Source organism: Myodes glareolus, chromosome 26 (genome assembly GCF_982192425.1).
Source record: "Myodes glareolus chromosome 26, mMyoGla1.1, whole genome shotgun sequence".
Classification (NCBI taxonomy): domain Eukaryota; kingdom Metazoa; phylum Chordata; class Mammalia; order Rodentia; family Cricetidae; genus Myodes; species Myodes glareolus.
The window spans coordinates 43,064,686-43,092,340 of record NC_142051.1 but is presented as its reverse complement, the minus strand read 5'-3'; the positions used below and the strand labels follow the sequence as shown (position 1 = coordinate 43,092,340).

Here is a 27,655-nt window from a genome sequence, read left to right as displayed (position 1 = left end):
GGTGGGCAGACCGTGCAGCAAAGCTACCGTGGTTGGAAATCATCGGCCTGTGCATCTGTCATGCCCCACAGAAGATGTATGACACAAATTCCATCCTTAGGAAGAGAACGGTTGGGCAGGAACTTTGCCATCCTGACATGTGGGACCACTTTCCTGCTTGCTTGATGTCTGCCAAGCCAGAGCCACGGCGTAGGGGGAGGGCTTGTTGAGGTTCAGTTAGGTGTTGATGAAAACCATTACGTTTCTTACTGCAGTCATTCTAGGAGAAAGCCCAGCCCTCCAACCCCAGTGTCATTCACTGACAGGGCCATCGTCTGTGTTCCCATCAGAAGAAAGTTGCCACACCTCAACGGGGCCGAGATAAGGAGACACTAACAGTGTTCCCTTACCAGGCAAGGGGTTGACCTTAGATCTTTAAACCCTGACCCCAGAGGGCAAACCCTGTAGGAGATGCGCAGGCATGGGACAATGGCCCAGATGGCTGCTGTCATTACTGAAGGTCGCCTTGCCAGCTGCTGACCACAAAAATGATCTTGAGGTGCTTGCCCTCGTCACCCAAACTAGGGACACCACTGGTGCCTCGTCATGGGATGTGTGGTTTGGGCAGCACTGTGACATACAGAGCACCCTGTTTGCCCAGTTGTGGAGAAAGTGATTTCATTCCTAGCCATGATCACATCCCAGCTGTGCCGTTCAGTTGTGATCTGGATTGGCGTTATTTGCCTGTGGGTACAATGGGTTGTAAATGGCCCCTAATCCACAGGGTGGGCATGGAAAACTGGCACCAGGTGGTAGCAGTGACAGCAGCACCCTCTGTCTCCTCCGTGGATCTGCTGGCCCTCTGCTGGCCCTCTGCTGGCCGTAGGCTGAGCTAACCCGAGTCAGGTCCCAGCAGGCTGGTTTTTCTGGTGTGACCGTAGCTCCTGTGAGTGGGATTGCTGACAGGCCTGGTGAGCTGGCAAGCCAGAGTCCTGCCAGCAGTCCGCATTCGGTGCCGGCCAGTGCCCTGTGTGACTAGGAGGGTGTGGCCCAGCCTGAGAATATAGAGCCAGCGTTTGCACAGAGAGCAAAGAGGACTGTGAGCCGGAGACGCCTCTGGCGAGCTTTCTGGTGCCGCAGCCAGCCCTCCAGGCCTACCTCGGTCTGTGGTTTAGGAGGTGTATATGTGAGGATGCCAGCTGGGCCACTTCGGCACACAGGAGTGCCTGGTGACGCCTGCTGAAGTGTACGTCAATGGTACAGTGTATCATTTCTCAACTAAGTCCTTCTACTTTCAGCTCAATGGTCTCCACACAGAGCTGGCCAAGCAGCTGGCAGACACAATGGTTCTACCTGTTATACAGTTTCGCGAAAAGGACCTCACAGGTAAAGTGGCAGGCCCGGCGCAGTACCTTCTGAATTAACCTAATTCTTACTGTGTCCATTTCTTTCAACACATGGGTATCCAGAGTGCTGTTGTTTTTGTTTCCAAGACAGGGTTTCTCTGTGTAGCCTTGGCTATCCTAGAACTAGCTAGCTTTGTACAGTAGGCTGGCCTTGAACTCAAAGCGATCCTCCTGCCTTTGCCTCCTGAGCACTAGAATTAAAGGCGTGTACCACCAACTGCCAGCAAAAGTGGTTTTTAAAGCCATTCCATTCAGCAAACTTTCGGTTCTGCACATTCCTGTCTTACCCAAGGGAGGCCACAGGCAATAAGACAGATGTGATGCGGATCATGGCAGTGTCTGCAGCGGGGCTGTGGAAGGGCTGGAGAAAGCGCTCCAGAGACCTGAAGCCTTCTTGGCGTGGGTGGTCTGAGCTGGAGTTTGAACTGTAAGCGTTTGCCAAGTAGACAGGGATGCCAGGGCACGTTTTGTGGGTAGAGGCAACTGTTCTTGGGAACCATGAATGCTTTGGCTCATGAAGTGGAAACTTGGAGGACAACAGTGGGCAGTGCCAGGCCTTCTCTGTAGGGGGTGCTGAGGTGGGCACTCGGGTTCTTAGGGTATGGCTGTGAGCATGCTCCCGTGAAGCTTGGTGGGGAGCCAGGAAGTCTGACTGGTACCCACACCCGGGTAGCCTTTTAGATGAATTTCAGTTTCCAAACTGAAAGAGAACCTTACAATAATTCGAGATGTATTTAAAATAAAAAATAATCCAAATGAGTGTTTAAAAAGGCATGACTCAAAAACTTGGTACTAGAAAGCTGAATCAAAATGTCCTAATGCCGGTGTCCTTAATTGTGTTTATTACTTAGAGAGTAAAGAATTATCTATAATTATTAGAAGCATACAGAGAAGATTAGCTTAGCATGGTCTGTGCACAAGACATGAAAATCTGTGAAACATTCCATATTAGAAAAAATAAAAACAAGAAATTATAGCTGAGGAGACCAACTAAAAAAATTATAATCTTAATTTTAAAAAAGCCTTAATTTAAAAAAAAAACCATATAACCTTGAAGCTGGAGAGACGGCTCAGTGGTTAAGAGCACTGGCTGCTCTTGCCGAGGACCCAGGTTCGCAAAGGTTCCCAGTGTCTAAACGGTGGCGCACAGCCTTCTGTCTATAACAACGTGATCTGTCATCCTTTTCTCATGACGCAGAGACATAAACTTGAAGGATTTGGTCCCAGCCAAATGTGAATCTGGCCCCGTCTGCTTAGATAGCGCCTTAGAATACATTTTGCTGCCTTTTAAATTCTAAATTAATTTACATTTTATACATATGGATATTCTCCCTGAATGTACATTCCTACATGTGTTCCTCATGTATGCAGAAAAAGGTATCTGATGCCCTGGAACTGGAGTTACAGATGCTTATGAACCTCCATGTGGGTGCTAGGAACCTAACCTGGATCCTCTACAGGTGTAGCGAGTGTCCTTAACCATTGAGCCGTCTCTCCAGTCCCTTAATAGCACAAGCTGGCCTTGAGCCCGGGATCCTCCTGCTGTTGTACCCTCGTTACATCACACCAGCGTGCCCCACAGCTGCCTGGGGAGAGCACGAGAGAAGACAACTCTGCGCTAACAGAGTAAGAAGCAGAGAAAGGAAAACGCTTGAGAGGAAGGGGCCACAGGCAGGCAACGCCAGGAGAAGGAAGACCAGCAGGCCTTCTGCACACAGACTGAGAAAGAGCGTAGCGCTTAGAGTTTGTTGTTTGACGAAGTGGCATGGGTTGTGTTGGGAAGGTAGACGTTATCACCTTGTCACTACATTATCATCATCAGAAGCCTCCGGGTTCTGTCTCCTGTGTTCAGTGTTCATCTTGGGCCATCATTCTTTTGATGACTGTTTTGTCATTTTGGTTTGGGGGTTGTTAAACCATTTTGGTGGCTGATGGGTGCAGCGCCACGCTATGGGGTCATGACTGTTGGTGTTGGCTGTGGCTGTGCAGTATACCAGTGTCCACCAGCGACTGATAAATCAGATTTCTACAATGATGCCTGCAGAAACTCTGGGCCACAGTGTAGTCGGAGCCTGTTGTCAGGGAAGACGCTCTAGACAGTTGAACGCCTCAGCTTGTGGACCAGATTTCCAGACAAGTACCTGGCCACATCCCATCTGCCAGTCCCCAGATTCCATCTCCTTTATAGACCACTGGGGGTGAAGTGCCTCTGCCGTCACCAGGTCTGGTCCTGTGGGCAGGGCACGTGCCCTGATCCTCTCAGGAAGGCAGAGCTCTGACTTCGTGTGGCTCCATCATCTTTGCGCTAACACGTTCTCTTCTCCCTTGTACAGAAGTCAGCACTTTGAAGGATCTCTTTGGGCTCGCCAGCAATGGTAGGCATCTCTCCATTTGGGGTACATAGGCTTGGGATGTACCCGAGTTCAGGGTGGGCAGGGCTTAGACAGTCAGTGTCTTATGATAGATGCTCAGATACCTTTTCTTTTAGAGCATGACCTTTCAATGGCAAAATACAGCAGGCTCCCTAAGAAGAGGGAGAACGAGAGGGTGAGTGTCCTTCAGAGTCACTTCTGTAAATGTGTAGCATTGATGCTGTGCGGTGGGGCTTGTCCTGGACCGGTTCACAATCAAGCACCAGCTTGGAGTCACTGCCAGAGCTAGTCACGTGCTGGTCGGCCTCTGTGTGGTGCTGTCAGGTTCTCTGCTGAAACAGACAACAGGCATACAATTCTTACTTCTGTTACATGATTTCCTTGAGCTAAATTATTTCCAGGGACTACAGGCTTTTGCATGAACCAAACTCTGTGTGACTTTTGGTACCTGCTGCTGTAGCATTTTCCCAGTGGGCAGTATTGGGTACTGGCTTTGCCTCATCTAGTCTCGGGGACCGAGGTGCTGTCACTTGGGTGTTTTCATTGCCGTTTCTAGTTAAGCCAAGGTGGACCCTTATCTCCATGCCTTTATGCTCATTGTGAAATGCTTGCGATGAACCAAACGTGCCTGAAGTTTTGTGCTCTTGCATAATTCTTTTTTAAATTATTATTTATTTTTTACATATCAATCCCAGTTACCCTCCCCCCCTTCTGCTCTCCTCCTTCCTCCCATCCCACCCCATATCTGGTCCTCAGAAGTCAGCTAAAGTCAGCAGAGTTTGTCCAATCACCTCATTGAGGCAGGACCAAGCCACTCTGCGCCCCCTCCCCCATGCCTAGGCTGAGTAAGGTATCTCTCCATAGAGAATGGTCTCCACCAAGTCAGTCCATACCTTAGAGTTAGATCCTGGGCCCATTGCCAGTGACCCTGTCTATATACTGCCCACACCACACCACTGTCACCTGCATTCAGGGGGCCTAGTTCAGTCTTATGCAGGTTCCCCAGCTGTCAGTCCAGAGCCAGTGAGCTCCCACTAACTCAGGTCAGCTGAATCTGGGTTTCCCCATCATGGTCTTGACCCTTTTGTTAATATTATCACTCCTCCTGTCCTCGATTGTGCTCAGGGAGCTCGGCCCAGCAGTTAGTTGTAGATCTGCACCTGCTTCCATCTCTTTCTGGATGAGGGTTCTAGCGTCTCCGGGGTTGTGGACTGTAGGCTGGTTGTCCTTTGCTTTACGCCTGATACATACTACATTTGTCTTTCTGGATCTGTGTGTCTCACTCAGGATGGGTTTTCTAGTTCCGTCCATTCGCCTCTTGCAGAATTCTTGGACCCCAAGGGCAACTTGAAGTTCTCCCCCCCCCCTCCAGGTGAAGACTGAAGTCGGGAAAGAGGTGGCGTCTGCTCGGCGGAAGCAGCACCTGTCATCACTCCAGTACTACTGCGCGCTCAACGCGCTGCAGTACCGCAAGCGGGTGGCCATGATGGACCCCTTGATAGGCTTCGCCCACGGACAGGTAGGCCTGCACCATGAGGGGAGACCCAGAGATGTAGTCAGGAGCCGTGGGAGCGTTGCCATAGAAACAGATTCACAGTGTCCTGGTAACGTTCCTGGGGCTCGGCTCTTAGGAGAGCTTCCAGCTGGGCTTGACCTGTGAGGCCATATGTTCAGGAAGCTATGGCCCAATCCCAAGCCTCCCTCAGGGAAGAGCCTGCCTGCCCGCCTGCCTCTCACCCAAGAAAGCCGGTGCTGGTTCTGCTTTTCTAGTTGCAGCTTTCTGCCCGGTGTGTTTTAGAGCATGTTGCTTTCACAGTCTGAGCTGCGGCTCACTCCCACCTAAGTTGGGTGGCTGGCTTGCTCAGAGGATGTGCCTGTGCCTTCTCCTCTCTGCACAGTGAGGCTCACTCTGGCGGGGTCATTCTCCAGTGGCATGCATGCCCCTGAAGTTACTGCCAGTGCACTCCCTCCGGGGCCATGGGGAAACTGTGCCCGTGCTTTCCGAAGTCTTCCGTGCAGGAGTTCCTCGGCTCCTTCCCTCCTCCTCAGTGATCTGCTGAGTCTTAAGAGATGCTCTCGTTTAAGGATGCCAGCCCAGCTGCGGTGGCACAGGAGTGTCAGGAGCCAGCCTGAGCTGTCAACCCTTATATCGGACAGGAGAAATGCGCCTAGAATCTTAGGTCATTTTCAGTCTGGGAACTAAAAATAATGTGAAGAAACCAAATGCCAGTTTAAAACATATATGAACAGCTAGGACTTTTGTATGCATTTTAAAATTGCATATATTTCAAAAGAAATTCATCATCGGCTTCACTTAGGAAAGCGGGGGGGGGGGGTCTGGGCATCTTTAAACAGCCACCCACACTGTCTGTAATTCCTAATACAGTTGCTAAACATTGATGGAGTTCAGAGAACTCAGCTCATACCTGCCATCTAGCTGCTCTGTCGTCTGAATAAAGATGGGTTATCCAGCCCCCAGCAAAGCCACCCAGCTTCCTCAGAATGGGCTCTATGCTGACTCTCTGTCCGCCCCCCTTTCTCCTGAAGCTAGGTACTACACTTGGTCCTGAGAGATGGTAGTCACTTCCTGTGTGCCCTCCCAGGCTGGCAGCCCTTACCCTGGGGTAGTAATCCCTGCTCACCTCCAGGCCCAGGAGGCGGACAGGGAGGGTTTGTATTTACCGTGTCAGATAAAAAGCTCCAGTCTGGGCAGTCTGTGGATCTTGGTTGGTGGACAGTCCCACAGGACCCAAAGGATGTGGCCAGGAGGTTCCTCGCTTTTCACAGCCCATGACTGCGCTTTGTCTCCCCAGCCAGGCTAAAAGTGACTGTAAATTGGCCGTGGGGGAGGGGAGGGAAGCAGGGGAGGGGAGAGGAGAGATAGATACTTTACACACACAGCCCCAGCCTAGAATGGCAGAGCCATGCCGTTGTGGCCAAGGCATCCGGTTAGAGGACGCGGAACATTTCATTTTGCATCTGAAAACTCCTCATTCAAGAGGCAGGACTGGTAGAGCTGGAGTTTTCCCTCCCTGACAGCTCCCGACGACATGAGCTGCTGGGTGACTGCCTCAGCCCTTTTGATCAGTGTTTATGGGGCACCGCCTGTGTTAGCTCATGTCTGTGCGCACTGCACCCAGCTGTTTGCAGGCCCATTGGTGGAGACCGCTCAGACTTCAATACCATCATGGTGGATGTGTTGCCTCTGCTGTGGCTTGTCTGGTCCTTAGAAAACAGACTTGAATACTGAGGTTTTATTATTTGTATAGGTTTTTCAAAATCATATTTGTGTGTGTGTCCATACATGTGTGGGTGTACACATGCTGTGGCCTGAATGTAGAAATAACAGGACAACTGCGGGCTTCAGTGTTCTCCTTCCATCATGTGGCTCCTGTGGGTCAAGCACAGGTTATGAGGCTTGGTGGCAAGAGCAGCGCCATATCAACAGCCCTGCACAGATTTGGAGTGCATAAAGGGACCTGTCATATGGCATTGGTGGGGTAAGCGCCAGGCGGGGCTTGGGATTGGGTACCCCAGAGAGCTCAGAGTAACTGGAGAGCAAGCTTGTTAGTTAAAGCAGTGTTCCAAAGGATGTCAGCAAGGAAGGACAAGAGACCCCAGAGGTGGAGCTGTGAGAATGCAGAAGGCTGACTTAAACGATGGAAATTAGCTGATGAGTATTGTTTGGTTAGTTGACATTTCAGGGATTGAAATGGATTTACAATCATGATCTGAATCAAAGGTCAGCGGACCAGACAGAACATGTGTGTATTGACTCATGAGATAATCCTCCTCATCAGCTGTACCTGATGACCTAAAGGCACTGGTGCACATTTTCCCAGGGTGTTCTCAGACTCAAGGGAAGGAGAGTAAAACCCTGCTGATAACATCCACTGGCCTTTTTAGGGAGAGACTTCAGTTTCTTTGCCCACTGCCCAGGCCATGATCCACTTTCAGATGAGCCAAAATAACACATGGAAAAAGTGCCCATGCTAAGTGCTTTCCGTGTGTCTGGCCGTGGTTCACAGTTGTTAAGTCCCTGTCATGAGGCACGTGAAGTGTAGCATTCGTACCTCAGGTTCAGGTTTTGGAAAGCACACCAGAGAAGCAGGTTGGAGCTTTTTCAGCTGGGCAGCTGCAGGCGTCTGTAACGCCCAGAAGCGTTCTCTCTCTCCGGTGTCTGGCCCTTCACCTGTGTTGGGTACCCAGTTGTTGGCCCAGGCAGTGTGCTCAGGCAGATGTTAGCCCTGTACTGGGTGGACATCTCGTGCTGTACTCCGTCAGATGTCTGTCGGTGCCCTGTTGGTCCTGAGCGTCTGTCGCGTGGTTCATCTCCACGTAATGCTAGTGGTATATGACTGGGTTCGAACTCATGGGAGAGAACGCTGCTGATGGCAGTTTCCGAGATGATCAGCTGTGGTTACTGACACTGTTAGTATGCACCAAGGGTGTATTCCCTTTCTGTACTCCTGGTGCTCCTGCAATTCAGCAGGACTGTCAAGCTCCATCTTCCCACTGACAAACACACCGTGGACGTGGACCTCTTAACCGTCGTGCTGGAGGGATGCTGCCGACTGCCAGCAAGAAGAGGCTGGCAGCCACATCAACTATCCCACACCATCTCATAATTAGGGACTCGACTGTGACCGTTCTAGCTGATGCTCAGAGTACTGCCATTGTATCTTTCAGATTAACTTTTTCAAGAGAGGAGCAGAGATGTTCTCCAAAAGTATGGACGGTTTCTTGTCATCCGTTACAGGCATGGTTCAGAGGTAACGCTGTCTCAGGCTAGGCTGTGGGTCCCTTTTGTCTTCCCACTGAGTCACCCTCACCCTGTAATCGCCTCTGTTAGTGTTTAGGTGTCACATGTCGTGAGTCTGGGAGCAATGTACGTTAGCTTTCCCTCTGTGGTAATGGGACCAGCAACCACACAGCTCCACTTCCAGGGAATTCTAGGGTCATACTAGACAAGCAAGATGCCAAGCCTTTGCGTTTACGTCAGCGAGCTGCAGTTCAGCCATGGAGTGCACATCACAGTCCTCAGATGGTCTTTTAGGCTTGGGAGGGCTGCCCCGGCTCCTGCCTCTTCCCTCTCCCACAGTCTCTGACCGGAGCTCTGAGGTGGCTCGTGGTTTCTCCCTGTGCATGAGTATGTCACTCTTAATACCTATTAAGACTGCTGTGTGTGTTGGGGACGGGCAAGTTAGAAATGAAGAGTTAGAAGGTGGGAGGAGGAGTCAGGGAGTCAGACTGGGGCACATGAGGCCCCCCGTTCAGAACCTCTCACCCCGCCCCCAAAGGGGCTACCAAGTGAAAATAATGAATATGGAATCTACTTCATTTGAGAAAATGAGAACGTTTTCTCGAAACAGTTAGATTTCAGATAGCTTAAGAGACCCAGCAGGAATTTACCCAATCAGAAGTCCATGAAAGGCCCTGAAGACGAGGAGTGAACACTGGCCTCCATGGCTGGGACAGGAAGCTGTGCTCTTCGGGAAAGCCAGGCCCTGGGCTTACCCAGTGCCCAGCAGCAGGGGTAGAGCCAGGCCAGTGGCATCTGTGACATCACCTTCTTCCCTGGGAGTGTTAGAGGACATCACCAAACCTGTCACTCTGTAAAGGGGCCCAGTCTCTCATCTCTCAAGTCTGAAGTTTGCTTTGTGCTCTGGTTGGCCTGGAACTCACGCTATAACACAGGGTGGCCAGACTCACATAGCTCTGCCTGCCTCTGCCTCCTGAGATGAAAGGTGTACATCACTATTCCTGGCAGAGAACTGATGTTTTCTTAGCACTTGAATTTCACGCCAGTGAGTAAATGCCACCATTGTTCTTCGGGCGTGGGGATCTCGTGCTGTTGTGTTTTATGCGGGCACAGCCCCCCCCCCCCGTGAAGCCCTCGGGCAACGTCTGTGCTGGCACTGAATCTCTGCATTCCTATAAGGGACACTCACCTAGATGAGTCGAGAGCTGGGTGGAATGGCCAGGCTGAGAGAAGATAAATCCTGGCCTCGGAGTGTGAGAAACTAGTCAATGTGACTTTGTTGCGCGTCTGCCCAGCTCCTCCTGCCTGCCATGGTTCTGTCTCTTGTGTAACCTCACGTGAAGTGGGACTCCTTATTTCTAGTTTGCATTCTCAGCTGTGGGGGCCGTCTGGGAATTTCTGTCTAGATTCTACAACCTACTCCTGTCCTCAGTGGGCAGGAGTCTGGTGAGGCCACAAGAAAAGCTCCTGTACGAAGCTAAGTCCCAAGTCTCTACATGTCTGCATACAGCACGCGGAGCCTAGACACTGGCCCATGAGCAGTTCTTGACCAGTGTAGAGTGGTCTCAGGACAGTCCTTGGCTTGTTGTTGTACCTTGATGTTTCAGTCATTCCTGACTCCGCCTTCTCGGGTCCTAAGCTAGGCAGTGCTGTTGCGCTCCTTCCCTTAGGGGTCTTTGGTAGGCTGCTGTGTGGAGACCGCGAGGATGGGTTCCCAGAGCAGCTCCTAGGTCTGCGTTAGTGGTAGGCTTGTATCACTCCGGTAGTGCAGCTTTCTGGACCAAAGTAGAGGGTGGACAGCTGTGCCATGTGGAAAGCTGGTGGCTCCATCTGTGATGCGGGAGTGTCAGTGGGTGAAGCAGGCCCTGCACCCTTGTGAGTTGGCCTGTGGAGAGTGACTGACCTGGACCCTTCTCTTTGAAGCATTCAGGTCGAGCTGGAAGCTGAGGCAGACAAGATGCGCGTATCCCAGCAGGAGCTGCTTTCGGTCGATGAATCTGTTTATACTCCGGACAGTGATGCGGCCACACCGCAGATCAACAGGAACCTCATCCAGAAGGCTGGCTACCTCAATCTCAGAAAGTGAGAACGCCATGTAGCCCATGGCTGAGCTCAGCCTTCCCTGGGAAGTGGCCCCAGGATCTGTTTCTCATGTCACCAGTGAGGCGTGTGGGTGGTAGTGGGCCACAGGCTTGACAGGGGAAGCTTTTGGGACCCAAGTTCCAAGCTGCACTGAGACGAAGCTGACAGCAGAGCCAGGAGAACCTGGAGTCAGGACCCTGGGCTCCAGGGGCTGCAGGCCACCCTCGTTTAGACTTCATGGTCATTGTCACCACAGGCATTGAGAGTTATAGCCCTCGGCCCCTGCTGGACGAGGGTAAGAGCAATGTCTCAGAGGCCTGTGCTGAGGCAGGATCAGTTAGATCTCTCCGGATTGGATTATACCTGTCACGATCATGTCTTTAAATGTCCTTCGCCTGCTTCTAAGATCCCAAGAGGCTGCGGCTGTCAGGTGTGGAGCGCCCTGGTATTGGTGGCGGACTCCTGTCTGGGAGGTGGCTGAGTCCTGCATCACTGCTGTGGACTGAGCTCTGACTTGTGGGGAGCCCTCCGGTGTTAGCAGTTGATGTTAAAATAGTAATTTTGGAGCAAGACCCACAGTGCCTTGCACATAGTTGCTATTTAGTTAATAGTAATCTAAGTCTGTTAGGCTTATCTGAGAAATTGCCAGCTCTTTTCTGCAGGTGAAGCCTCTCTCAGATCTATCAGTGGGAGACTATAAGCTAAATGTCCCCATTAGTTCTGGGCAGGAGGTGGAGGGGAACCACTCCACAAAGTTATGCTGCTTTTGCCAAGAAGCTGCATTTTCCTCATGTATGCAGCCCACCAAACAAGAATGTCCTCCAGGTAGAGCCCCAGGACTGAGGAGAGGCACTGTGACCCTGATGATTGGTAGAATCAGAACAGTTCAGTTCTACATCCTGGGAAAGGATGCAGGCTTCAGTTCCTCATTGTGATGGACGGATCCTAGCTAGGGCTGCTGGGTGTGGAAGCCAACAGTAGGCACGTGTGTCTGCAGTGCTGACCTTGGCGCCGTCACTCCTCACGGGAACAGAGCCATTTTCCTAGTGACTGAGGCTGTGTTTCTGCCACTGTTCACAGCATGAGTTTCAGAGTTTTCTTTTAATGCGAAGATATTTCTAAAACATGGCAGTTTCTGAGAACGGGCAGCATGGTATGGAGGGTATTCCCATGTTCTAGTGCTAATGGACCTCCACACGCAATCCCCACAGCAAGACAGGACTGGTCACTACCACCTGGGAGAGGCTGTACTTCTTCACGCAAGGCGGGAACCTCATGTGCCAGCCCAGGGGAGCTGTGGCCGGAGGCCTGATTCAGGACCTGGACAACTGCTCTGTGATGGCCGTGGATTGCGAGGATCGGCGATACTGCTTCCAGATCTCCACGCCTAGCGGCAAACCGTAAGCTCCGTGTCTCACTTGGGCGGACCGTGTCAGAACTGCCCTGACACAAAGAAGGCTGCTAGCCCAGGTTGCCATGCGCCAGTCCTCCACAGGTGAGGCCACACTGCAGGGCCTCCCCAAGGATGGTTTCCAGTTCTCTATAAAGAGACAGTGACCACTTGGACTCAGCTCACCTTGTTCAGGACCCCGTCAGGATCCAGCTGTGTGTTGGGAGGGGCAGGGATGTGGACAGGACCGATGTAAAAGATGGTGCTTGTCAGATCTGAGAAAGCTGGGACTCCCTGTTTCAGGGAAAGGCTTGGGAGCGCAGGCACAAAACTGCAAGAAGTCCATTTTACATCGGGAGCAGTACATTCTCTACAGAAGTGTCATTTAACCACACTCTCCCCACAGCTTGGAAACTTACGGGCCCAAAGGCGATACCTGAAAATGTGGTAGCCTGTAGCTATCCCAGTGGGTCTCATCCCAGTGGGTCCCCTCATGTAGAGCAGTGCTTCAGTTTGTATTTAGGGTTCTAAGTCCTAGAAAATGCCTCAGGCTTTGCCTGCCTAGAGGGTGGTGGTAGGAATGGTGGGAGTCTGTGGGCCATCCCTTGCCCAAGTTAGAGCAGTTAGACACTGTTCTTTCTCTGACAATGGCCAGTGGCTCAGGACTAAGATGCCCAGATTCTAGTGGTCCCATGTAGTTCCTGAACACTCCCGAGCCTGAGTCTTCCCAGGTACACAGATGGCATCTGTGTTCCTCTACCACAGAGCCCCTGAGAGCTAAGGCCACTATAAAGGTCAAATGTCTTTGGTGTATGGACTTTCAGTGCTTGAATACATGCTCTAGGTCCTTCCTCAAAGAAGGAGATCTTGGATCATTTAAGAAGAGCATCAAGACAATACTAATTTGTAGTCAGAGGCTAGATGATCCAGATCCAGCCTTCTCACGTACAGAGGAGAACGAGGTCTGGAGATAATGTTCCCTGCTGAAGGGCCAGGCCAACAGCTGTGCTTTCCTTCCATCCCACACGCTGCTTTCCTGAGGCCAAGTTGTTAGTGAACATTTCCTTAGTCCCCGAGACCTGGAAGCACTGATGCATCTTGTTTGTTTCAGGGGGATAATTCTCCAAGCAGAGAGCAGAAAGGAATACGAAGAGGTAAGGCTCTGTCTGTCTCACCTCTGTCCTCCTGGGATGAGCAACTGGGATTCAGTGTTCTTCCTAATGTCCTCCACAGTGGATATGTGCGGTAAACAACATCTCCAGGCAGATCTACCTGACGGACAACCCAGAGGTAATTAGAGCACCTGCCTGCCAGCACTGCACTGCAAGGTAGGTGTCCCTTCCCCGACTGAGCGTGTGTCTTGTGGCTTACATGTAGGCTGTAGCCATCAAGCTGAACCAGACGGCTCTTCAGGCGGTGACTCCAATTACAAGCTTTGGGAAAAAACAAGAAAGCTCTTGCTCCAGGTAAATAAAGGACAGGGGAAAATGACCCTCTGTGGAGCTGAACTGCTAGGAATCTGAAATGAGCTGTTCCCAGCCCTCACAACCCCGGATTCCACTGCACCCTATGCCACAGCAGTTGTGGAAATGCACCCACATCCACAGCACAGGCGGTGGGCGGAGCCAGTCTTCAACCTGATTTCAGGATGCCTGTCCACCCCACTGGGCCAGACCTCAGTACGAGACAGACGTGCATCCTGGCCAGTGGCTCTACAAGGGCAGTGTAACCCTCGTCCCTCTGTGTGTGCCCATGTTCCTGGTTGAGCCTTTTCTGCACATGTATGGGCGTTTTCATAATTCTTTCAATAAGTCTGTCACTTATTAGCAATGAATATTCGGGCTGTTTGCTATTCTGTTGGGGTTTGGAGTGTACGGTGTGGTAACTCCATATCACCTGGGCTGCCTCAGCCTCTCAAGTGCTGGAGTTACAGGCATCCCGTTACATCTGGTTTTGCTGTTCTCATTAACTGAGCATGCACACAGCTTCTTTTGAATACGACTTAAAGATGTATTCTAGGACTCCTATTGACAGAGGCCACTTGTTCGTTCCTGGCTGCCCAGACCACGAAATAACCACACAGAAACTATAGTATTTGTAATACTGTTTGACCAATAGCTTAAGTGTACTTCTGGCTTACTCTTATATCTCAAATTAACCCATTTCTATTAATCTGTGTATCGCCACATGGCTGTGGCTTACTGGTAAGGTTCCGGTGGACTCTAGAGGCGTCTTTCCCCAGTGGTGGCTATATGGCATCTCTCTGTTGAAACAAAAGAACCCCTTTTCCAAAGCAACAAATCCTTAGACTCAAATTTTGAAGTCATAATACCTTTAAAATACGTATGTATGTTGGTTTAGCTTAGCAGCCCATACAATGAAATGTCTCTCTGTACTTAGTTCATTCACAGTTCAAAAATCCAAAGAAAACACAATAATACACATAATTCAGACTCTGTGTATTTTCCGTCTTTTCATGGCTTATATTCTTTACCTTTTAATCTATGACTGTCGTCTGTACTCTCTTTAAAGACTTTATTTTTTTTAAACCATTTTCGTCTTCTTATAACTCTCTATGTGCTTTTTCTTCTCTCTCCCAAGCCTACATATATTTATCCAACACTGTGACCCATTTAGAGGTCATTTTTGGTCTGTATTGTGTATCTGTAGTTATTTTCTGACCAGAGACTCCTGTGTTTTGTCTCTGGGAGTTCTCACGTCGTTAGGTGGTAGAGGGTGGTCTTATCTGCTGTGTCAGTGGCATCAAGCAGCCTATGAGAATCAAGACTCTGTCTTAGTGGCATGGGAGAAAGAACTCCACCAGGTGTTCTACAAGTAGATTTCTAAGCACTTCTTTTTAGGCCATTAATTGTGTAGCTTCCTGGGGTTCATGCACTTGGCATTGGGTATGTGAGAAAGAACGATAGATAGGCCAGTAGATAGATTTGAGGCACTGTAAAAAGCCTTGGTAACCCCTGCCCAGGAATGATAGGCTGTGGGGACAAGGCTGAGGGGTTAAGGGGCACCAGTCAGAACCAGGTTTACAAAAGTGACTGCACCACCCATAGAATGAACTCTAGATGTGGGGGGTTGGAGGGGAGACAGGACTGTCTCCAGACTTGCGCCTTTGGTTTCTACCTATATTTCACTGGGTAGACATCTGTCAGATTGACACTGCAGTTTCCATACAGCACTCGGGCATTGGCATGTTGGTGTCAGAAGTAACATGGTCCAGGCCGTGTTAAGACTAGAAATGCTATGACAGTCTTCCTGAGGCATCTGCACTGCACCTTAAGAAGGATTTCTAACCTTGAGGAGAAAAACGGCACAGCGCAGGACAGGCTGCCCACCATGTGAGGAGTGCACTGCTTCTCCTGGCTGTCTCTGTGGATGCATGTGAGCCACAGCACAGTCGGTGTTCAGGACGCACACAGGGTACCAAACGCTGTGATGACTTACTGAGAAGTTATCGCAGAATTCAAAAAAGGCTTAGTGGTGTAATCTGAGCTGGTCGTGGGAAGACTTGGAACACATGGTATGTCTGCTGTCTCTCAGGTGGAGGGTGTGTTAGGTGAGCAGAAGGGGTTTCGGGAAATAACAGCCAGGTTGCAATGTCAGATCCAGACATCTTGTTCTTTTAGCTAACATGTTTTCAGAGCCTGTGGTGTGCAATATGTAAATGTGAGGTGCCTGTAGTCTCGCTCCAAAAAACCCAGTCTCTAAGGGAGAGACATTAGCTCTGAGTCCTAACACTGCCCAGAAGTAGGGCAGCAGAGGGCCTGGAAGCGGTGAAGAGGTGAAGGGTCTTAGCCAAGGACAGGAAGTTGAGGACTGTAGAACGGACCGAGACTAGCTGAAGCTTGCTTTTATTTCAGTATGTAAGTCACATCAGCATTTGACTCAATTGTTCAATTTCTTTTTTTATATATTTTAGTCAAAACATGAAAAATTCAGACACAGAAAATGACAAGATCGTTTCCCAAGCAGTAGGCAGCGCTCTGGACACAGAGGAACTGATTGCACCAGGGACACCCATTCAGTTTGATATCGTACTTCCTGCATCAGAATTCCTTGACCAGAACAGGGGCAGCAGGTACGTCTGTCTTTACTCACCACCAAGGACGCTACTGAACCTAAGGGTTCAGGTGCTGAGCTCTTGTTAGCTGCTGCTCGCTGTCAGGACTGCTGACCTCTGGCTGTTCCCCTAGGCGCACCAACCCTTTCGGTGAGACTGAGGACGCATCATTCCCTGAGGCAGAAGGTAGGTGCCCAGACGTGCTCCTGCTCGTTGGTCCTGAAGGTGAGAAGTCATGTGCTAGAGCTGAGGTGTAGCACAGGAGCTCAGGTCTGACCTTCTTCTGGGAGAACCTGGACCAAGGAGAAGGCATTATGGCTGTCTAAGCTTTAGCCGTACCATCACCGTTTGGAAGTTCCTGCCCAGAAAACTATCATATCTAAATATAAAGCAGATTTTCAAAGAGGGAAAACTGGTCATAATTAACATAGATTCTTAGTAGCTGAGGTGGTAGCAGACATCTGTAGTTCCATCAGCAGGGAGGCCGAGACAGGACTAATTCAGTTAGGCAGATTTTGCAGTCTCAGACTGTTGCTAGAAGGGAGCTCTTTCCAATGATTCCCTCACGTGTAATACCTAAGAATTTGCAGGAGACGAGATGGCTTAGGGATCACTTGCTGCTCTGGCATTCAGTTCCCGTAACCCACATAGCAGCTCATAATCATTTGTAACCCCAGCTCCGGAGGACACAGCACCCTCTTCTGCACTCTACACACATCAGGCATGCACAGTGTACATATGTACACATAAAATTTTATTTTATTTTAAGTTTGCATAAACATGGTTGGAGAGAGGACTCCGCAGTTAAGAGCATTAATATTCTTGCAGAGAACCCCAAGTTGGGTTTGGTTCCCAACACCTATATACCCTGCTTTGACTTCCTGTAACTCCAGTTAAGGGATCTGATACCCATCTCTGGCTTCCATAGACATACACATGGTATACATACATGCAAGCAAAACCTTATACACGTAAAATAAAAATAAACCTTAAAAAAGTTTGGGTAAACTGTTGTTGTTATATTAACAACCTGTGCTGAAAAGCGGCTTAGACAGCTGCCTGCAGCTGGCTGACGGCACAGCCCAAGCGTTATCTCGGGCTCAGGTGGATGGGATGGAGCATGCCCAGTAATCCAGAGCTGGAGTCAGTGAGCTAAAGGCCAACCTAGTCCACACAGCATGACCCTGCCTCAAATACATAAAACTGTATATATAAAACAGAGGGATCTCTCTGAGTTTGAGGCCAGCCTGGTCTACAGAGCAAGTTCTAGGACAGCCAGGGCTACAAAGAAACCCTGTCTCCAACAAACAATAGAGTAAGACCGGGGGCCTCACCTGTTCTCAGGTCCTGATGTTGGTACTCAGTCAGCATGTTACGTGATCCTGAGTGTGTCCTCCCGATGTGGGTCCTCAGTCAGCACGGTATGTGATCCTGAGTGAGTGTGTTCTTGCAGATTCTCTTCTGCAGCAGATGTTCATCGTTCGGTTTTTGGGGTCAATGGCAGTTAAGACAGATCACACTACTGAAGTGATTTATGAAGCAATGAGACAAGTCCTGGCTGCCCGAGCTATCCACAACATCTTCCGCATGACGGAGTCCCATCTAATGGTTACCAGCCAAACCCTGAGGTACCTCAGTTTACTTCATTCTTGATTGCCTGTGTAAGGAATATTTACCCATCTGGAATGGTAATGCTAATATTTGATATTCAGAATAAAGATGCGTACTTAGCAAGAACTGGTTAAGTGTAGTGATGCATGAGTGTGGGAGACTGGAGCAGGACTGAGGCCAGCACAGACCCTGTCTTCAGAGTCCTGTTCCAGCCGGGCAGCACTCGGGAGGGAGAGGCAGGCAGATCTCCTCTGAGTTGGAGGCCAGCCTGGTCTACAGAGTGAGTTCCTGGACAGCCAGAATTGTTACACAGAGAAATCCTGTCTCAAAAATACAAAAAGTAAAAGGTTGCTGTTAGTGACTATCGACTGGGTATTCCTTACCTGAAATGCTGTAACAGAAGTGTTTCTGACTTTGCTTTGTTTTTTCAAATTTGCACATCTATATTAGATAATTTGCAGATGGGGCCCAAATTTACACATAAAATTTGTATATTATACACATAGCCTACAGGAAGTGTTAACTATACACAGTATTTTTTAATAATTTTGCATTGGTTCTTTTTAGCTTTTTGACTTTAATCTTTCACTGGCTCTGATTCTAGGGACAAAGTGTGTTTGACACTAGGGACAGCGCCAGAGCACTTGTCTTTTAGTCCTGGCTTCAGGGATAAAGATGTTTCTCTCCCTGGCCCAGGTCTCTGGGTTCAGAGTCAGGGTGCTCAAGTGATTGTCAGTTTCCTGCTCCAGTTGTCCCTACCCTACACCAGGTACCTGGGCTTTAACACACTAGGTCAGTAAAGGCAGAAAGCGCAGCACAGGGTCATCTTTCCCTGAACCAGACCTTGCCATTTCATATATGGGCCATTTGTATGATTTCATGATGACCTATAAACTCTGAGTGTGACCACCGTGTGTGTAATAACGGGTCTCTTACAATTTCAGGTTGATAGACCCTCAAACTCAAGTGTCAAGAGCCTGCGTAAGTACCTGCTCCACCTTAATGTTGATTACACCTTAGTTCTCCTGTCCCCTGTAACACAGCCTTCTTCAGCTCTTCCACAGAGAATAGTTGTGCTGGTTTGTAAATTCCAATTGTGTAATTACTTATTCTGTCCCCTGTCCTGCTCCCCTCCCCTCAAGTTTGAACTTACCAGTGTCACACAGTTTGCTGCTCATCAAGAAAACAAAAGACTGGTTGGCTTTGTCATCCGAGTTCCGGAGTCCACAGGAGAAGAGTCCCTGAGCACGTACATTTTTGAAAGCAACTCAGAAGGCGAAAAGGTGTTCTGTCTGTGTCTGTCCATCTCAATAAGGCTATTTTTAATGGGTGTGGGTTTTGACTATCCATCTTATTATCTAATTATCCATGCCTCCATCCAGATATTCACAGTAGTACCTTCTAGGAAGGCCCCACCTAAAGACAACAATGCTCATAGCTGTATACAATCACCTAGTGCCACGAAAGGCTAAAAGGTACCTCTGCTCTTTTAAAGCAGTGGTTCTCAATCTTCCAAATGTATGACCCTGTCGCAACACAGTTCCTCATGGTGTGGTGACCCCCAGCCATAAAAATTATTTTTGTTGCTACTTTGTGGCTAATTTTGCTACGGTTATGTTCATAATGTAAATATCTGTGTTTTCCAGTTGTCTTATATCACCCCTGTGAAAGGGTTGTTTGATACTCCCCAACGGGTCAAGACCCACATGTTGAGAACCACTGTTTTTAAATAAATTAAAGCAAAAGTTACAATAGAAAACAGTCTCAAAGGAAACCAAGGAAAGCATTACAACTTGTTTTGTATGGAAAAACAGTGAACTCATCTGATATACAGAATTCATCAAAACCAGACCGTTCACTGAGTACTTGCTTTACCTCTGTGTTCTCCCCTGCATGTTCGTACATACAGAGCCCCTGCAGCCAGCAGCCTCGCTGTTCCTCAGAACACACCTTCCCTACCTTTGCCCAACACCATTTCTCTTGTCTCTTACAGATATGTTATGCTATTAATTTGGGGAAAGAAATTATTGAGGTCCAGAAGGTAAGCTGCATTCTAGCACTGGTTAGTAACTCTCAAAAGACATTATAGACACAGTAGGACCCTCACTCTGTGCTAACGCTGGACTCCTCTGAGCGCTCTAACCAGATGCCATGAGCAGGTGCTTCCGTCTGCTAACACATCCTCCCCCCACTGACAGCACTGCTGCAGCTCAGCTGCGCTAACTTCCTTGCTCGCACTCAACCCGGCCAGAGCTCTTCTTTCAAGTTAAGATTCAGTACTCAGTTCCAACGTAAAGGTGCTCATCACCTGCACTGGCAACCACCAGCCGAGAACCTAGAGAAAGGAACAGAGACTTCCGTGCTGTCCAGCAGCGTACAATCTTCCACTGTCTGCTCAAGAGGCAGGGAGGGATGCAAACTAGCATGCAGTGGTGTAGGTCAGAAGTGTGTGCACTTGCTAGAAGGACTCTCCTGAGCCTGGCTGCAGTCTGATGACTCAATTCCACTGGTACAAAAACAACCAGCACAGGGCAGATGTGCACAGTGGGCTCCTGTGCGGCTCTTGCCAACTCCTGGTACATAATTAAGACACACAGACACAATGGCTTGAAGATATGCAAGAAAAGTTTCCTGAAGGCTGCCCTATAGACTCTAGAGGAAGACAGCTATAAATCGGGTACATCCCATGAGTTCCTTCGGATGGCAGCCCAGAGACTCTTAGTGGGAATGGGGTCACAGCCCAGAACACTAAAGATCAAGCAGGGATTTAAGTGCATCTTAAGCTTTTTCTTTTTCCCCCCTCTCTTAAACTCTCTTAACTTCAGGATCCAGAAGCACTGGCTCAATTAATGCTGTCTGTACCACTAACCAATGACGGAAAATATGTACTGTTAAACGATCAACCAGGTGACACTGGCGGAAGCCCAGGTGACAGCAGAGGCGCAGAATCTGAAGCATAACTCCCTTGGGCATCTGGGGTCAGAGCACTTGGGAAGGAGAGCTACCTCCTTAAGGGTTTTCAACTTCTCTGACGTGCAGGCACACTGACCTGACTTCAGAATGCTGACAGTCACATGTGGAATGTACCCTTGGATGCCCTGACACAGAAACTTGGGAGGGAAACAGTAAGAAATGGGTGGCATCGTGCTTACCCACCGACAAATGTTATTTTAGGTGCTCTGTCGTAAGTCTTTGTTCCAGACTGTGCTGTTGGGTACCCAGCATGAGAACTATAAAAATGCATTGTTCACTTTACGTGGATGGGATCACTTCCGTTTCTATGATCCTTTTCTTAAAAAGACAAAGTCCTGAATCTACAACGTCCTGAATCTACAACGTTAAATACTAAACAGTTCCTATTAATATGGTCTATTTTTGTATTTTACATAGTTTAAGTGCCTGCCACTCTGAAGCTGTATTGATAACCAAGGGTCTCCTCCCCGGACCTCATGGCATTGCTCTCAAACACTAGCAGAGACAGCCAGTCTTCACAACAGGACCTTTTCTGAACCAGCTTTCATTCTCTTAAATGTGGCTGCTTTTTGTGGCTACTCACTGTGAGCAAGGGACAGCCCGACTAGTTCCTTTTCTTCTGAGCCAGACCTTCCTCAAAGGGACCAATTAATTTTAGAACTCATGTGAAGCTCACCTGGCAGTGGGGCTCGTGTGAAGTTGTCTCTACCCTGATGTTTCTGGTTCCTGGAGTTCCAGACCAATTCCATCCCTGCTAATTTTGAAATAGAGATAAAGATCTTGAAATCATGCAATATACTTAATTGTAACCAACTTTATCAGCGTATCTTTGTAATAATTTAGCAATAAAAATGACTGTTTTATCTCTTTCTATGCTTACTGTGGTTAGTTTATAGGCCATCCCTAGAAGAAAACTAAAGTCTTGCTCTGTGGGCCAGGCTGGCCCTGCAGTCCTGCTTCAAAGTTCTGGAGTAGAGATGCTGTCATGTCTGATGTCAGGGACAGCGGCACACCTACATTTTCTACACTTGGGGCTGAAGGAGAATGAGTTCAAGGCCAGCCTGGGCTGTGTGTGGACTTCAAAGCAGCCCAAACAAAATACTGTCTCAAAAAACACGTAAGTGCTTGCTGACCAAGCAAAGGACCTTAGCTGAGCTGCTGGCCGTCCGCTATAACGCCACTCTTACTCGAGTAATTTGGAAGTTCCATTTTAGGAGCCAAGCCTGTCTCAAAAATAAATAAATAAAATAAAGTGGAGAACAACAGAGGAAGAACCAAACATCATCCTCTGGAATGCAGATGTGCACGCGCACATGAACACTTACACATGCATAGACCACAAAGAGGAAACAACAGCAAACCTTTTACCACCCAAAACTAGGCTAACTACACAAGATCTGTTAGAAGGACCCCACCCTTCGATATGTGCAGCAGGTTCAGCAAGCTGGCCTCAATTAACCTGAGTCTATAGCCTAGGATGAGCTCACAGATACCTCACGTTTCTGTAACAACCGTCGGGTCTAGGTTTCGGATGGGTTGCGAGACTGACAGTCATCTAAACCTTCCTTGCTTACAACTTTTCAGAGGGGTCAAAGACATGAAGCTCAGTGATAACTGAGTTGAAAACGAGAGCTTTAGCTCAGAGGCACTGCATCTGCCTATCATGATCGAACACGTCCTTGAGTTCAATGGCTAGTATTGTATACAGCAAATATCCACTAAAGCACTATACAGACTGGTTAAAACAAGCCATGCAAACCCTGAGGTAAACAAAAAGACTGTCCTGAAACCAACCACACCCAAAGACACAATGGACTGAATGAAAACATTAACCAAGGAGAGACAACCAAACAAGACCCAAGGACCTAAATATATAAAAATATTTGTAAGGACAAAGAATTTCATAGGTTACAAGGGCTTGGAAACAAATATGCTTTCTCAAATAGCCAGGAAGTGAAATCACGTATGTATAGCAGATGGCAGAAATAAAGCAATGAATCACATCCACAGAAGGCATGTTCCATGTTCCCCAGTGCAATCCAGAAATGCACCCGTCCTAGAATCTTTCAAGGACATGTATGCAGATGACTGTACCACCCCAGCTAGAGAAACCCAGTTCTCAACAGAACACTGGCATGCATGTAACCAGATATGATAGAAGGAAAACTTCATCAACTACAGCTGTGGATCAACATAAAAGAACTTCAGCATAGTGAATTAAAGGCACAAAATCACAAGATTCATGTCTATTAACTGACCTGCAATACTTGGCAAAACACAGGCTGTGAAAAGCAAGGGCAGATCACCACTAGATCCCACAGGAGGTGGGGCAGCAATGGGTACTAGGTGTTTCACATAGTCTAATATGCATTACATATCTTAATTTTCAAAAGCCAGAAGCAATGGGTGACTTGGTCTTTTGTCTCAACTTACCAAGACTCACACTAATGCATTAAAAGCACAATAAAGATTATCGTGCCCAACTGAGAGATGGGAAGGATCTTTATAGAAGCTAGCTGGCTGCTGATTTCTATTCCCAGTTTGAGGTTAGCTGCCTTCAGACCGTGGTCTTTGGGTTACCTTCTGTGCAGACTCTATAAACACACACACACACACAGTGTTCATGGATGTTTAATCCCCCCCCACACACCCCTTAATGATAATGTCTGCAGCTAGCTGAGCCACTTACCAGGAATTACTAACACGTACATCAAATGTGTTTCTACCTAAGGAAGTAGAGATAACAACCTAAGTGTTACACTAGCTAATATTAACAGTGCTTTATATACAAGTGTTGTTGTTGTTGTTTTCCTTTTTAGAGACACAGTCTCATCATCTAGCCCAAGCTGACCACAAACTCAAGATTACCCCTGGTTCACAAATGCTAGAATATGGTAGATGCCACCATGTCTGGCTCTAAGGTACTGTTTCCTAATATGAAGTGCTTTATATTCAAAAAAAAATTAACAGTCTTTAGAAACCTTTGAGCTAAGTACTACTATTATTGTTCCAACGTCTGCTGGAAGACACGAGCACAGAACAGACAGGTCAGCACCTGGGTTCAATGTCTATGCTTCTAAACACTTATCATGCAATATGTACGTAACTTCAGACACAAGCAAAGGTAATTCAGATGCCGCAGATGAGTAGTTTTCTGACATTTCACAGCTTTTGTAAACCCAAAGATTAAATACTTCAGTAACACTTCTTATATAGGCCATGCTTAGAGGTGTTTTAGTTCCCTTGACCTTAATGGTAGCATTACGAAAACGATCTCACTACACACAAACCTGTATATGTATTTATAGTTCTTAAACATGCTCTAAAATTAGAGCTATGTATCACCTACATCCTTGGTGTACCTTCACTGATGGGAACTGGAGATATCCAGTAAGCTAAGTGATAAAGAGCCACACCACTGGAGAAGGCGGAGTCTATTTACTGACTCAACTTTTTTTTATATATATAATTGACTACACGTAAGTATTTACTTTGTATAAGCTGAACTCTGACTTTGCTATCCTCATCTATGGAGCTGAATGATTCTGCTTAATTTCTAAATGATTCTGCTTAATTTCTACATCCTTAAACTTTTTATAGTCCTATTAAACTGTTCTTAATGTTGGAAGGCCTTGGTTAGAAGAAAACAATGTAGCACAAAAGGTCCCTGAGCAGAGGATCACAGTCTAAAATGTCTGTCACATGAAGCTGTTAAGAGAATTATGCTAAACTAAAGCTGAACCAATCTGGTTTTCTTCACCCAACAGCCCCGCATGAAAACAGTGGCCTATGGCAGTTTTCCTGCATCTCTTATTTATCCATGCAGCACTACAGAAGGAAAAAGCGGCAGCAGTTAGCTATCTCTCCAGCGTGGGGTCTGACGGACCATCTCATACCTTCACTGTCCCCACAACATCTGCACACGGTGCCTACCTGTAACCCCAGCTCAGGGGAGGCCAACGCAAGGACAGGCTTAAGTTTAAGGCCAGGCTGAGCTACAGACAGCAAGACACTCTCTAAGGGAAAAATAAAAACTCTGGTTATTATGATTTCAGAACACTTCCTGTTTGTAAACATGTCACAGAAACGCAGGAAAGAAAGTAACTTCACATTGCTTCTTAGCTGAGACAACTGACTATCAACAATCAAGGATCTATGAAGGAAAGGGAGGAACCACTCTGCAGACTGCCTGTCTAGCTAAGTCCTCAGCCCCACACCACCAGAGTCACACTAACAACACCTACTGCTGAAGACATTTAATTCTGCCCATAAACATCCACGGGAAGGACAACGTTGAAATTTTACTTATTAATGTTTTATTATACATAATGAACTCTATTAGAGTTGGGGAAAAGGAGAACCCCCACACTCAAGTGAGATAAGAACCTTACTGTCTTTTACAAAATCTAATTAGAACTGACAATGTTATGGTTATTTCTTAATTCCTGAGAACTGGAACATCATTAAGTTTTCTGTGAATTTACAACAAAACACTCATGTTAATATTTCAGTTACAGTATGTCTGAAAAAAATATTAGCAAGGAAAACCATCATCTAATGTACGCATCAACTCAAGCTTGAGTACACTGAAGTCCCGTTGCTCTTCAATTTGAGACCATTTAAATACATCTCTCTTCAGAGATTTTATTTCAACTACACGAACTTATTATAACTCATCCAGACTGTGGTGACATTAGTTCTAACTACAGGTAGAACAATTATGTCACTTTCTTCCCAATTTTAAGTGTCCAGGGAGACAGACAGTATGTAAACTCTAGTGTGCAGGAATAATGATCAATGAACATTTTTTAAATGAAAGAAAATACTGGTACTATAAAATGGTGACAAATCTGATATAATCAAATCCAGTATCATTAATATAAACATTTATAATAATGAAAATATAAATTATTAATTATGCAGCATGCTTTAGGGCCATCTCTACAGTTAGTATCAATTACAAATATTAAATGCCTTTAATCCATCCTTTGTTCATAATTCTCTAAACCATGTTTAACATAATAAAAAACATTTCCAATCTATTCTGTTTCTTCTGATTTAACAGTCATAGTATTTAGCTTGGACTGGGAAAGTTCCCGAGCCTAATCAGTGAGTCCCAGGCAGGACCCTGTACCTCCACTCCAAAAGCTGGAGCCACGGAGCCATGTCAGAATTCTAAGTGTTAGGATTATTTGCAAGATTTATCCAAAGAAATTGTTAAGCAGGCAAACGCAACAGAAAAACAAGCATTTCCAAAAGAAATGTCTGTATTACATCTAAAGTTTTAAACCTTCCTTTTCACCCCAAAGGCATCGTTATACGTTCAAAAGGCCATGACGGTTTCACTAACTAGCTAGCGCAGCTTCACAAAAGTAACGCTGGCCGTTTGTTAGAACTACATTTCCTCACGGTCTTTCTTTCTTTGAACATCAGAAAGTGACGTACTAGTTCCATTCTCACAGTGGTAATTACTGAAAGCCTGCCATAGTGCAGTATTATTTAATCATTACACTGGATTTAAAGTAAAAATCTGTCTAAATTGCCACCAGAATTTCAATTTAATGTAATGAAGAAACCTGAGTTTGGATGTAGGATAATTCATTCTTTTTTTCCCCAGTATCAGAGTGCCGTCAAATGCAGTGAAGCTTCAAGTGGGAGTCTATGGCTTAATCTGAGTTTTCTTTGAGATTAAGTAAATCTTAAATTTAAAGCAATTGTTGGAGGATAAATGTTCCCAAAACAATGTAAACTATTATAAAATGCCTCATTAGACATCAGCAGCTCATGAAGAGTCACATGGGAACCAGTTAGCCACACTGCACAGACAGTCACACAGCACCTCACCTCTAGCGTCAATGCTTCCTTAGAGTCTGATCAGATGGTCACGAATTTCAAGCTCAACTCTTTAAATCGAGTATTTACTGGCTGTGTACAGCATATGCACCGACTTTCCCATGACTTGAGATCAACATGGATCAAAGACACACACAAATTACAAACACACTGAGTACAGGAGATGGGAAGCAATGGTGTGGGGATCTGGACTTTCCCTTTGATAGCTTCACGTCAAAGAGTCCAGCAGGAGCATCTTCAGCCTACACCCCAAAGATCCAATATCTGCTTCTCAGCCCTTGAAAACCAGAGCATCAGAAATAAAATGAGCTTGACTCCAAAGCACTGCCATACAGCATTTTCCATGATGTGACCTAGGAAAAGACAATTTCTCAAGCAGTCTGTAATCCACGGCACTGGGAAGGTATCATGACACCAGATGACCCCAGAGCATCATCTCACAACAGGGTCTGCAGACGCAGGGCCCTCGGGGACATCACCATTGCTCGTTTTAGTTTCTTCTGAAAGAGAGAAAATATCAGTGGAAATACTTGTTAGTTTTTAAAAAATTAATTAATAAATACAATTTGAAAAAAGCTATACTACTAAAATGTCAATTTATAAAGTTGCATCCATGAAGTATTTTTCTAACATCACAAATTATATTAGTTTGTTTAAATGTTAAAAAATCTTCCTTCCATCAGCTAAGACAGACAGGAAACCAGACAGCCATTACTGACACAAACACAGCCGGAACACATGTGTCAGAACAGTTTGGGTGAGTAACTTGCCATCAGTAAAGAGTATTTATATGTCTGTGAGTATGGTATGGACACAAGTGTACACACATATGGTGCATGTGTGCACACACTCACACATGGAAACCAGACAATGGACATTGAGTATCTACCTCTATCACTTTCCTCATTTAAAAAAAAAATTTATTTAAATTGTTTTCTTTTCTGCATGGGTATTTTGTCTACATTCATGTGTGGCGCTCTAGGAGGCCAAAACAGGGTGTCAGCCCCTGGAACTGGGGTTATAGATGGTTGTGAACTGCCATGTGGATTCTGAAGTGAACCCAAACCCAGGTCATCTGGAAGAGTTCCAGTGCTTTAAACTGTGGAGACATTTCTTCGGTCCCTAGTTTTTTGGTACAGGGTCTCTATAACA

At 47.1% G+C, this 27,655-nt stretch overlaps 2 protein-coding genes across 6 annotated transcripts in view; one reads left to right on the top strand and one right to left on the bottom strand.

The window, feature by feature from the left end:
• Appl2 (adaptor protein, phosphotyrosine interacting with PH domain and leucine zipper 2) overlaps positions 1-21,519 on the top strand; it is a 42,525-nt gene extending 21,006 nt beyond the window's left edge. For 2 of the 5 annotated variants that reach the window (XM_048418230.3, XM_048418229.3), the window contains exons 5-21: positions 1,278-1,365; positions 3,719-3,760; positions 3,874-3,932; positions 5,130-5,276; positions 8,447-8,529; positions 10,443-10,601; positions 11,813-12,001; positions 13,103-13,145; positions 13,225-13,281; positions 13,369-13,457; positions 15,926-16,084; positions 16,200-16,252; positions 17,520-17,694; positions 18,622-18,658; positions 18,820-18,960; positions 19,671-19,718; positions 20,503-21,519. In XM_048418230.3, coding sequence (XP_048274187.2) covers positions 1,278-1,365; positions 3,719-3,760; positions 3,874-3,932; positions 5,130-5,276; positions 8,447-8,529; positions 10,443-10,601; positions 11,813-12,001; positions 13,103-13,145; positions 13,225-13,281; positions 13,369-13,457; positions 15,926-16,084; positions 16,200-16,252; positions 17,520-17,694; positions 18,622-18,658; positions 18,820-18,960; positions 19,671-19,718; positions 20,503-20,637 — 1,704 coding nt within the window. In that variant the 3' untranslated portion in view covers positions 20,638-21,519. Of the gene's footprint in view, positions 1-1,277; positions 1,366-3,718; positions 3,761-3,873; positions 3,933-5,129; positions 5,277-8,446; positions 8,530-10,442; positions 10,602-11,812; positions 12,002-13,102; positions 13,146-13,224; positions 13,320-13,368; positions 13,458-15,925; positions 16,085-16,199; positions 16,253-17,519; positions 17,695-18,621; positions 18,659-18,819; positions 18,961-19,670; positions 19,719-20,502 lie in introns of all 5 variants that reach the window. The other 3 variants (XM_087902190.1, XM_087902191.1, XM_048418231.3) reach the window with 3 other exon arrangements.
• Positions 21,520-24,943: 3,424 nt separating this feature from the next.
• Washc4 (WASH complex subunit 4) overlaps positions 24,944-27,655 on the bottom strand; it is a 54,335-nt gene continuing 51,623 nt past the window's right edge. Inside the window, exon 33 of the mRNA XM_085683275.2 lies at positions 24,944-27,003. Coding sequence (XP_085539401.1) covers positions 26,936-27,003 — 68 coding nt within the window. The 3' untranslated portion in view covers positions 24,944-26,935. The remainder of the gene's footprint in view (positions 27,004-27,655) is intronic.